The 12,416-nt window shown below is 51.3% G+C and overlaps 1 protein-coding gene across 2 annotated transcripts in view; it reads right to left on the reverse strand.

Annotated features, from left to right (window-relative positions):
• The window catches only part of LOC146434325 (maestro heat-like repeat-containing protein family member 1), a 38,589-nt gene that overhangs the window by 2,289 nt on the left and 23,884 nt on the right, over nt 1-12,416 (reverse strand). For both annotated transcript variants that reach the window (XM_085065803.1, XM_085065805.1), the window contains exon 9: nt 77-214. In XM_085065803.1, the coding sequence (XP_084921929.1) occupies nt 77-214 (138 nt within the window). The remainder of the gene's footprint in view (nt 1-76; nt 215-12,416) is intronic.

Here is a 12,416-nt window from a genome sequence, read left to right on the forward strand (position 1 = left end):
CAGCCAATCCTGGCTGGCTGCTTTCCCCACGCAGCCCCACGCTGCCAGCACGGCTTCAGCCACTGCCCCTTCTCACCATATGGGGGTCATTGCTGAGCATCACGAAGCCTCTGAGCGCGAGGCGACGCCTCTGCGCGCACTGGCTGTGCAGGCGCTTTGTCAGGATCTCCAGGACGCTGTCACCACATTCAGTCAAGTCCAGGCAGTCAAGGACCTGAAAGGCACAGGCACTGACAGGGGAGCTGGCTGGCCAGAGCCCAGAACCAGTCAGGGCTGGGCCCAGGCGGCAGCACAGGGCATGGGCACCGTCCCAGGCAGCTGCGGCTATGAGAGGGCAGAGAGTTGGGAGGCAGCTGGGCGAGGCAGCGCTGGCCTTCAGGCTCACCTCCGCAAGGAATGCCAGGGCAGGCAGATCCCAGCGTGGCTCCTCCCTGCTGAGCAGCCTGAGCAGGACTTGGTTTTCAAGGCCCAGATGGTGTTATGGGTAGTGGCGTGAGGCACAGGGTAGGTTTCTAGCCACCCAGTGGTGGCTTCTACCACTGTGAGCACGTAGCGCTTGCCATGGCGGGTTTGAGGCAGTGTGATGTAATCAATCTGCCAGGCCTCTCCATACTTATATTTAGACCACCTTCCACCATACCACAGGGGTTTCACCCGCTTGGCTTGCTTGATGGCAGCACACGTCTCACAGTTATGGATTACCTGGGAGATACAGTCCATGGTTAGATCCACCCCTCGGTCTCGTGCCCACTTATAGGTGGCATCTCTGCCCTGATGGCCAGAGGCATCATGGGCCCATCGAGCTAAGAACAGCTCTCCCTTGTGTTGCCAATCCAAATCTATTTGTGACACTTTTATCTTTGCAGCTTTATCCACCTGTTTGTTGTTTCGGTGTTCCTCAGTAGCTCGGCTCTTGGGGACATGGGCATCTACATGACGGACCTTCACAGGTAGTTTCTCCACCCTAGCGGCAATGTTTTGCCACTCATCAGCAGCCCAGATTGGTCTTCCTCTACGCTGCCAGCTGGCCTTTTTCCACCTTTCCAACCAACCCCATAGAGCATTGGCTACCATCCATGAATCAGTGTAGAGGTAGAGCTTTGGCCACTTCTCTCTTTCAGAAATGTCCAGGGCCAACTGAATGGCTTTGAATTCAGCAAGTTGGCTCGATCCCCTCTCTCCTTCTGTAGCCTCTGTGACCTGCCGTGTGGAGCTCCATACAGCTGCTTTCCACTTCCTATTTGCCCCCACAATATGACAGGACCCATCAGTGAACAGAGCATAGCGTGTTTCATCTTGTGGCAGTTGATTGTAAGGTGGAGCTTCCTCTGCACAAGTCACCTGTTCCTGCTCCTCTTCATCCATGAGTCCAAAGTTTTCACCTTCGGGCCAATTTGTAATTATTTCCAAGATCCCAGGGCGATTCGGGTTTCCAATACGGGCGCGCTGTGTGATGAGGGCAATCCATTTGCTCCACGTGGCATCGGTGGCATGGTGGGTTGAGGGAATCTTTCCCTTGAGCATCCACCCCAGCACTGGCAGTCGGGGTGCAAGGAGAAGTTGTGTTTCCGTACCAATTACCTCTGAGGCGGCTTGGACACCTTCATAGGCTGCTAGGATTTCCTTCTTGGTGGGAGTATAGTTGGCTTCGGACCCTCTGTAACTTTGGCTCCAGAATCCCAGTGGTTGGCCTCAAGTCTTGCCAGGCACCTTCTGCCAAAGGCTCCAGGACAGACCATGGCTCCCGGCTGCAGAGTAAAGCACATTCTTCACTTCTGGTCCTGTCCTGACTGGGCCAAGGGCTACTGCATGAGCGATCTCCTGCTTGATCTGACCAAAGGCTTGTTGCTGTTCAGGGCCCCAGTGGAAATCATTCTTCTTGCGTGTCACCAGGTAGAGAGGACTCACAATCTGGCTGCACTCAGGGATATGCATCTTCCAGAAACTTATGGCACCTAGGAAGGCTTGCGTCTCCTTCTTGTTGGTTGGTGGGGACATCGCTGTGATCTTGTTGATGACTTCGGTGGGAATCTGACGCCGTCCGTCTTGCCACTTCACTCCCAGGAACTGGATCTCTTTGGAAGGCCCCTTGACTTTGCTCTTTTTGATGGCAAAACCGGCTTCCAGGAGAATTTGGATGATTTTCTCTCCTTTCTCAAAGACTACTTCTGCTGTGCTCCCCCACACAATGATGTCGTCGATGTACTGCAGATGTTCCGGAGCCTCACCCTTTTCCAGAGCAGTTTGGATCAGTCCATGGCAGATGGTGGGACTGTGCTTCCACCCCTGGGGCAGTCAGTTCCATGCATACTGCACACCTCTCCAGGTGAAAGCAAACAGATCTGCGCTCTGCTGTCAGAGGAATGGAGAAAAATGCATTTGCAATGTCAATAGTGGCATACCACTTTGCTGCCTTGGACTCTAGCTCATACTGGAGCTCCAGCATGTGTGGCACGGAAGCACTTAGCGCTGGAGTCACCTCATTCAAGGCATGATAGTCCACAGTCAATCTCCATTCTCCATCAGATTTGCGCACAGGCCAGATGGGGCTGTTAAAGGATGAATGGGCCTTGCTGACCACCCCTTGGCTCTCCAGCTCACGGATCATCTTGTGGACGGGAATTACAGCATCTCGATTAGTCCTGTATTGCCGGCGGTGCACTGTCGAGGTGGCAATTGGTACTTTTTGGTCCTCCACCTTCAAAAGTCCAACTGCAGAAGGGTTCTCTGATAGTCCAGGCAAGGTGTTCAATTGCCTCACGCTCTCTGCCTCGACAGCAGCTATTCCAAAAGCCCACTTGAGTCCTTTCGGGTCTTTGAAATAGCCGTTACGGAGGAAGTCTATGCCCAGAATACATGGAGCCTCTGGACCAGTCACAATGGGATGTTTTTGCCACTCCTTCCCAGTCAGGCTCACCTCGGCTTCAACCAGGGTCAACTGCTGTGATCCCCCCGTCACCCCAGCAACAGAAATGGATTCTGCTCCCGCAAGTCCCGATGGCATTAGGATACACTGCGCACCTGTATCAACTAATGCTTCATATTTTTGTTGCTCTGATGTACTAGGCCATCAAATCCACACAGTCCAAAAAACATGGTTTTCCCATACCTCTACCTGGCTAGAGGCAGGGCCCCTCTAGCACTGGTTATCATTCCCTTCCTGGTCATGCATTCTAGAGGTTCCTTCAAGGGGATCTGACCCATCATCTTCCCTTCTATAGTACCTAGCAGGTTGGCCACGGGAAGCTGAGGCTACCTTCGCTTTAGCAGAACCCCCTCGGCCAGCATTTCCCTCCTTCAGCTGATGCACCCGTGCTGCCAGGGCAGTAGTAGTCTTCCCATCCCACCTTCTCATGTCTTCCCCATGGTCATGCATAAAGAACCACAACTCGGCTCATGGGGTGTACCCTCTCTCCCTAGCCAGGGGACGTCAGGCTCTGGTGCTGGGGCCTGTGACTCTGACTGGTGCCACATTGTTCCTCCTCATCTCTTCCCTAATCTCCTCCCTCATCTCTCTCATCTCCTCCCTGAGGTCTTGAACCACAGCAGAGACCTGAACCTGCATCAGGCCACTGATCATGCTTGCATAATATCTGAGCCTGTCAGCTATGGAACCCACCGTCTCTCGATTGTCATCGGCATTAATTGTTGCAATGAAGGTGGCATATTGGGATGGCCCTAGATTTGCAAGGTTCCATGACATTTGCCCGGTGCACCTGACCCTGTCAGGATCATCTTTGTGCTGTCCATCCCTCCCAAAGAGCACCTCCATTACTGCCACTTCTCTCAGCCATTGGATCCCTTCCTCAACAGTCTTCCAGGGCATTCTATGGTAGTGGTCCTGCATTCTGTCTTTGTGGACAAACTTCTCTCTTACACCCATTAAAAGCCTCTCCCAGAGAGAAAGGGGCCCTGGCTCCCTCGCAAACACTTTTTCAACACTCGAGTCTTGGGCCAAGGGTCCCAAATTCTTTGCTTCATTATTATCTAGCTGCACACCTGGGCCCATAAGGTCCCAAACCCGAAGTAATCAGGTTGGGAAGGCTTTGCGCCCCTGTCGCACAACATCATTTCGCAGATTACAGAGATTATCGAAGTGGAAGGACTCAGTGATGATTATGGGCTCAGACTCCACGGCTGGTTGTGAGGGCAATGGCTCCCCATCATCATTAACTGGGTGTACTGATTTGGTCTTATACTTCGTACGCACCACAGGGGCAACTGCTGCTGGCTGTGGCTGCTCTTGGGGTTCAGCTGGAACCTGGATGGTTGTAATGTCTGTGGATTCCGCAGCTGCACCATCAGACTCTTTCCCTTTGGGGCGAGGAGAGAGTTTTCCGCCTGCTAGGGAGATGTATTCCTTCAGCATCTGTTGTATTTTGTGTATCTCCTCCACTAGCACCCCCACCCACTCTGGATGGTTTGTTTCTGAGGCAGGCTGTTGGACAGCGTCATGCCGTGGGGTACCCCCAGGGTCTGGGACAGCCCTGGGCTCTGTGGCTGCATCCCTATTCCCTGGCACAGCTGTTAGAACTGTTACCCAGGGAAGTTTCACCTTATCCCAGAATGCAAAGTAGGATAGACCTATCAGCCACAGCAACACTAGGCACTGTATGGTATCATTAAGCATTTAGAGAGTATCTGGACCTTTCAAGCACTAGCTGTGTAGGCCCAAAGTAATGAATAAAAGGCTGAGAAAAACCTTCCCCTGGTGTTATCTCCTCACAAAAGGTACCATTACCAAACAAACTCCAAAAATATGTACTAATGGTGTCAAAAACCTGTAACCATGTGCCTGCCATCAAAATGGGCTTAAAAATCCATAAATTCTTCACACTAGTGGCCCATTGTGCAAACTAGATGACAGCCACAATAACCTTAGTTACAGAGCCCATGTTTAGGTAGGGAGCTGCAAATGGGAAAAATGTGGTCACAAGTATGTGCCAGCCAAACTAGGGTATACTGGACAACATGGTGCCACTTAATGAGGTTTTCATGTTCACCACACTAAAGTAGGTCTCACAGAAACTGTTATTCCTTTTTCTTCCACTGCCCTCATGCCCCACATTGGGCCCCAAGATCTGTCCTGGTTTGAAAAACAGGTGTCTGCTAAGAGAGGTTGAACCCTCCCTTTGGACAGAGAATGTGATTTCCCCTCCCTCCGTATTATTTTAATTTTGAAATCAAGGGCTTTCAGCCAGAGGTATGGGAAAAGGAATAACAATTCTTCACTAGTACCTATAAACAAGCAATAACAATAATAGCAACCATAAATAGACCCAGAAACCAATAGCAGATGACTTTTTGAGCTGCCGAGCTCAAAAAACTGGTGTAATCACAGTCGCAAGCAGCAGGGGCGCTGTTGAGCTCCCAGCCAGGCAGGGCAGGTGCGATGACTGCCGAGCGGCTGCAGGTGGCGCTGTGGCGCAGGGTCAGGTCAGCCTCACACAGCTGGTAAAGTCAGGTGGACTGAAGATCAGGCAGGCAGCTCTGAGCAACAAAAAAGCGGGGCCGCAGGGGCAGGGGGCTGGCTCTCCCAGGCTAGCCAGCGAGGTACAAGGATTCTGCAGTCATGGCAGACACCGCGGTCTCGTGCGGGCAGCAGGGACAGCAGGACTTCCCGGCAGCTGCTGCAAGCAATGCAGCCAGGAAAACGTGCACTCCCAGTTGGAAAAAGGTTGAATCAAAGCTCACTCAGCCAGGAGGAGAAGATAGAGCACAGTTGGATCTGCTGCAGTCGCAGCCAGAAGCAAAGAGCACTCTCCTTCCTCCCAGTGTCCGACGACGATGAGAGTGCCAGTTCCAACAGCCGGCTGCCTCTTTCCATTGCCCCACCTAGCACAGCCTTTTGTCTCTTACAAAAGACTCGATGCTCTAATCACCCAGATATTTGTTGCTTAGTAACAGGGTTGGAGAAAAAATTTCAATGCCTCCCAACCTGCAACAAGGTCAAATGCCCCCACAATATAAAAACGATAGTGGCTTGTGTTTTGACAAGCAACCAACAAAAGATGTGGGAGGTGGCTTGGAAAAGGAGGATCCAAGCCTTGATTGGTCTATACAAGGACGATCCTGAGCGCCGATTTTTGACACTCAACTGTTTATGTGGAGAGGAGGAATGGGCAAAGCCCGTAGATCAGGTGGCAGCAATCTCCCCTCAAATAATAATTGATTTATCCTAAGCAGCAGAGCAAGCCCTCAAATCTGTCCCTCTGGCCCCGAAGCTCATTTACCCTATACCTATATCAAACAAAAACAAAATGAGCCATTTGTAGATTTCATTGACCGTCTCTCTATTGCCATCGAGAGACAATTTAAAAGTGTTGAAACGCAGCAAGACATGTTATTCAATACGGCAACGGTCAATGCAAATGAAAAATGCAAACAAATTATTAGTGTCCTTCCCCCAGACCCCACAATCACCATGACCCGTCTAATTGAAACTTGTATGAGGGTTCCCACTGCTCCAAACCCAAATTCATCCCTTTAGTTGGTCAAGTCCCCAAAAGTTTTTTCCCTTGCCCAAAGAAACTTACCCAAGCCCCCAGTGCCACCTAGATCTACAAACTTCCCTTACCAGTGCCATCATTGTGAACAGCCTGGACACATAGCCAGGCACTGCCCAATGCCACAGCAAGTCACTAATCAACCTGTTGTGAGCTTTCCACCAACAGGGCAAGTGCCTCTAACTGCGACCACATATCCACACCAGACTTACCAGCCACCAACTTTGCAACACCCTGCTTCTGTCAGTGTTATTCCACGACCTCCATCCTCGCTTCCTCCGGCGCAAGTTGCTTGGCATCCACCACTGTCATCAGAGCAACAGTCAAAAAACTAGATCCCCAGCGCGGAGGAGCGTCGTGTGATGACAGAAGTAATGCCCTCAACCCAACAGTTCCTCCAACATCAACTCCTGCCTTACCGGACATGACTGATGAACCTTCGTCCACACTGTTTGCCTGGTGGACAGAGCAGGTAAATTCCACCTTAATAAGGTATAAAAGGGTCCGCTTCGGGCGCCTTGACCCTTGTGGGCTTTCGGGGCTCCGGCGCGGTCTAGGAGGACCTCGCTGGCTCCCCAGGCAGGCGGTCCCGGTTCTCCAAGCTGCTGCCAGGTGGCAGTGAAACCCGCTTCAGGGTCGCCCAATTGGGTGGAGAGACCCTGGCGCGAAGGCCAGCGCCAGCCGCGCAGTGAGGCGAATTGGACCGAGAGCCCCTCGGAATAAAAGCAGTCCAGGCGGGTTGAGGACGAGCAAGACGCAGGTTTATTGGAGAGCAAGCGAGAGGAAAAGCAGGGGAGGCATGTCGCTCTAGTCCTCAGGGCAACTCAGCGAGGGAGTCCCGGTGCTGAGCACGAAGGGGTTCCCTAGCAACCGAAGGTGCTGTGCTGAGCAGCCCCGAGCACACTCGGGACATAACCTTTTAAGGCAAGCTACGGGGTTTCCCGGGGCGGAGTTGCAGGGGCGGGACCAACTGGGTTAGGGAAGACGTCATCGGGGGCAAATCAGGCATAACTGGGGCGGGGAGTACAACAAACCAATGAGCGCAGGGTGGCAACGGAACATTCTGGGGGTAGGCGGCAACAGGGGAGGAGTAGGGGAGGGGACAGCAAACTTTTAACGAATGAACTTAACACAAACTTTTGGAGGGAGGGAGAGTACAGCCTACAGCCCGGCCTCCTCCGAGTCCCAGGAGATGTTATCATTGGAGGCATCCGCTTGTACGGGATGGAGCTCCACGCCTTGGGACTCGGGATCGGCAGCCTTGGGCTGCCGTACTACTACACCACCTGACCCTACATGACGTGCACCCTGACCAATCATAACATCTCGAGGTCAGTATGGGGGCTCATGGACACGGGGGCAGACGTGACCATAATTTCAAGGGACATTTGGCCAGCACACTGGCCACTGCAGTCCACTGCTCTTCCCATCGGTGGAGTTGGGGAGCAATCTCTGGCACACCAAAGTGCCAAGAGTGTTGTTATCGTAAATACTGAAGGTGTGCCAGCCCAGATATGTCCGTATGTAATGGACGTCCCTTTTAACCTCTGGGGTAGGGATTCATTGTCTCAATTGGAGACTCAAATCTATATCCACCCCCGGGAGTCGGGTTTTTAAGTGAGGCCACTGAAGAACGCGCCACCCCACGTTTAAATTGGATTAGTGATACACCCATGTGGGTGGATCAGTGGCCCCTCCCTGAGGAAAAATTGTGAGCTCTTGAGTCCCTTGTGGAGGAGCAGCTCTCCAAGGGCCACAAAACACCAACCTACAGCCCTTGGAACTCCCCCGTTTTTGTCCTGAAAAAACAGGGCAAAAATGAGTGGAGACTCCTCCACCACCTGCAACAAATAAACGCGGTCATTGAGGACATAGGATCCCTGCAGCCTGGCATGCCTTCAACCATGATGCTCCCCAGGGAATGGAAGTTAGCAGTCATTGATATCAAGGACTGCTTCTTCCACATCCCACTCCACCCGGCGGACGCCCCCTGCTTCGCGTTTTCTGTGCCATCTACAAACAACAGAGCCCCCCTGCAACGGTACCACTGGACAGTTCTCCCGCAGGGGATGAAAACTCTCCAACCATCTGCCAGTGGTACGTCTACAAAGTACTGACCCCTGTCAGGATGCAGTCCCCAGGCACCATTATAATGCACTACATGGATGACATTCTTATATGTGCCAAGACGGAAGAGCAACTATCAGTCACCCTTGCTCTCACCTTCCATGTGTTACAGCAGGCAGGATTCCAACTCCGCCCAGAAAAGGTCCAAAAATCATGTCCTGTGAAATATCTTGGCCTGGTAGTCTGGGAGCACACCATCGTTCCCCAGCAACTATCCATCAAGGACGACCCCAAGACATTACACGAACTGCACCAGCTCTGTGGATCTATCAACTGAGTTCGCCCTCTGCTGGGCATCTCCTCGGAAGAATTGTCGCCCTTATTCAACTTGCTCTAAGGAAGGGACGACCTGGACTCACCGCACTCCCTGACCCAGGAAGCTTGAAACTGCATACAGCGGGTGCAAGAAGCCATCTCCTGTAGACAAGTGCACCATTGTGACCCAAAACTACCATTCCAGCTAATTTTGCTTGGCAAAAAAGCTTTACACATGGACTAATTTATCAATGGGACGTCACACAAAGTGGCCCCCTTCTTATAATTGAGTGGGTCTTTCTTTCACACCAACTTGCAAAAACCCTGACTACACTGCAAGAGTTAATTGCGAAGGTCATCAAAAAGGCACGTTCTCGGCTTTGCGCCCTGGCAGGTCTTGACTATGTGGATTCAGTTACCCTTTTCGGCTGACGATTTGGACCATCTTTTAAAATTTAGTGAAAGTTTACATGTTGCCCTGGTGGGGTATTCTGGGAAAGTTCAAAGCAGCCACAAAACCCACAAATTGTTCAATACAAACTTCAAATTAGTACAAAAAACACATTTGGTCAAAAATCCAATTAAAGGAGCTCTGACAATTTTCACTGACAGCTCAGGAGCTCCTTGCAAGTCAGTTACGACTTGGAGAAACCCCAAGACATGACAGTGGGAAGTCGATGTCAAGGTAGTCTCCAGATCCCCTCAAGTTGCAGAGTTAGCCTCCGTAGTCAGAGCATTCACAAGGTTTCCAGGACCCCTCAATTTAATCACAGACTCCGCTTATGTGGCTGGAGTTGTGTCCAGGGTACAGAATTTGGCTCTAAAAGAAGTTTCCAACCTCAGTATATTCAACTTGCTTCTGGAGCTTACAAAAGTTCTATCCCACCGGGAGCAACCTTACTTTGTAATGCACATAAGGTCTCACACAGAGCTGCCAGGACCTATAGCTGAGGGCAGCAGGAGGGCACACAACTTGGTGGCATACCATCGGTCCCAGATACGTTCGCACAGGCCAAACTCAGCCATCAGCCCTACCACCAAAATGCTTTGGCCCTTGTGCGAATGTTCTGGTTGACCAGGGACCAAGCCAAGGCCGTTATCTCCAGCTGCCCCTCTTGCGCCAAAAACCAGATGCCATCATACCTTTCAGGGGTGAACCCGCAAGGGTTAGAAAGTTGTCAAATTTGGCAAACTGATGTTACACGCTTCCCAGAGTTCAGGCGGGAAAAATACGTACATGTGTCCATTGACACATTCTCAGGGGCCATGTACGCCTCTGTCCACTCTGGGGAAAAAGCCAAAGATTGCATCAAACACCTCATGCAAGCATTCTCCACCCTCAGAGTCCCAAAACAACTAAAGACAGACAACGGACCTGCATACACCTCGCACTGCTTCAAAGACTTTTGAAACAAATGGGGAGTAAGCCACACAACTGAGATGCTGAGATCCCGCATTCACCGATGGGGCAATCAGTTATGGAGAGGGCCCACAGGACTCTAAAACCAGTCCTTGAGCGGCAGCGGGGGGGAAGTGAAGTCAACTCTTCCCAAATAAGGCTCTACAAAGTGCTTTTCACTATCAATTTTCTAAATAGTTCATTTGCAGAGCCGCTCCCCCCCGTGTTCTGACACTTTGCAAATGACACCACGGCGAAGCCAAAGGAACAGCTACCAGTTGTAATCAAAGACCCAGAATCATGCCAGATCCAGGGCCCTTTCCCGCTGTTCACGTGGGGAAGAGGACACGCCTGTGTCTCCACCCCAGCAGGCCCACGACGGGTCCCAAGTCGATGGGTCAAGCCTTACTCCCCAGACCCACAGGACAAGTGTGTTCATTTTGCGGCAAAAAACATTACACTGCATTGGACAATCCTTCTCACTTGAGCAGAGACAAGAAGAAGAAAGAAGAAGACAAATCAGGAAACTCTTATACCCCCTGAATCATACATCAACCTACTGTGGTTTCCAGATTTCCCCAGTCCCATTTCAGTCACCCCCTGTAGCTCCACCCTTTCCCTGAATTGTTTGTTTGAATAAAGTTCAGTTAAACCCCAATGGGACCGGCTGGAGAAAGAGATTTTCAGCCTACTTAACCGTTTCTGTCACTGTTTTGTTGCAGATTTATCCTTGTCGTCAACCCTCAAACACCGTCCTCCCCAAGAAGAGAAGCCCACCCAAAATGAACCCCAAGATTGTGCTCAAACTTGCCAGTCTAGTGGCCATCATCTTTGTCTGCGCCCAGGGCTGGCTGGTCCCATAACCGAAGATCAATGTGTGGACCTCACTCGCCAAGACCCTGGGACAAGAAGGGCTCTGCCTTGCCATCGACCAAGTGCAGGACCCGATGGCAACGTGTCTCATTGGGATTCCCCTACAAAAGAATGAATTTCCTTTTGCAGGAACCTACTGTAGCTACCCTGATCCGCTTCCACTTGGGATGAGTGGACTGCCAGACTTCCCGGGGCTCATAGCGAAGCCCAGGAATTGGACTTGCTGGGGTCTACACAAGCAGCTTTCTGCATAGAATTTTATAGCCTAGCGTATTATTATGCAGAGGTCAGGGAAGGTGTGGAAGAGGAAGGTGATCTGGAGCATATGCCCTTTCAGTTCATAAACTCTACTGAAAGGGGATACTCTTCAGCCTCTTGGTGCAACTTCACTGCCTCTAGGAAGTCTCGGTCCTCAGCTCTTCCCAAGTCACTTCCAAAAGGGATCTTTTTCATCTGCGGAGACCAAGCTTGGGCAGGAATCCCAGCTCATCTTCGGGGAGGGCCATGCACCCTTGCTAAATTGGTGACTTTCGCCCCAGATAAAGCACAGCTGCAAAATTGGAAAAATTCGGCCCGATTGGCTCACCCAAAAAAAGAGCACCATTAATGTGGATGAAAAGTGCAACAGCACAATTGTCACTTGGCCTAAATCAAAAGGGATCGCTGCCTCCATTCTGGTGCCATGCGTGGCAATCATTAAGGCGCCGGGTGACATTAACAGAATTGAGTGCTGGCTCAGCACGCACACCCAGCTCACTTCCATGGCCCTGAGCCAGCTCCTGGAAGACAAGGAGACGCTCAAGCATGCAACTTTACAGAACAGAGCAACCATCGACTTCCTCCTATTGGCCCATGGACATGGGTGCGAGGAGTTCGAAGGCATGTGCTGCCTTAACTTCTCAACATATGGGCAGAGCATTTCAGCGAAAGTAAATGAAATCAGAGGCCACATTTCTGAACTCAAAACCAAAACCAGAGACTGGCTGAGTGAACTGTTCAAGGGTTGGGGACTCTTGGGGTGGGCGGGCTCTATTTTAAAATCAGTTGTTTGGATTTTGTTAAGTTCACTTTTAATCATTTTATCCCTTGCTGGTTTTACGTCCTTGATTGTTCATTCCCTCACTGCCCTTTTATTAAAAAGGAAAGGAGGAGATGTAGCAGTGGCTCTTGCCCAGATAGGCTAGAGCAAACAGGCGCAGGGGGCAATGGCCCCGGAAGAAGAGTCCTGGGTGTGAGTTGAGACCTTGGATAGGGTG

Source organism: Lichenostomus cassidix, chromosome 7 (assembly GCF_008360975.1).
Source record: "Lichenostomus cassidix isolate B80296 chromosome 7, HeHo_3.0, whole genome shotgun sequence".
In the NCBI taxonomy this organism is placed as follows: Eukaryota; Metazoa; Chordata; class Aves; order Passeriformes; family Meliphagidae; genus Lichenostomus; species Lichenostomus cassidix.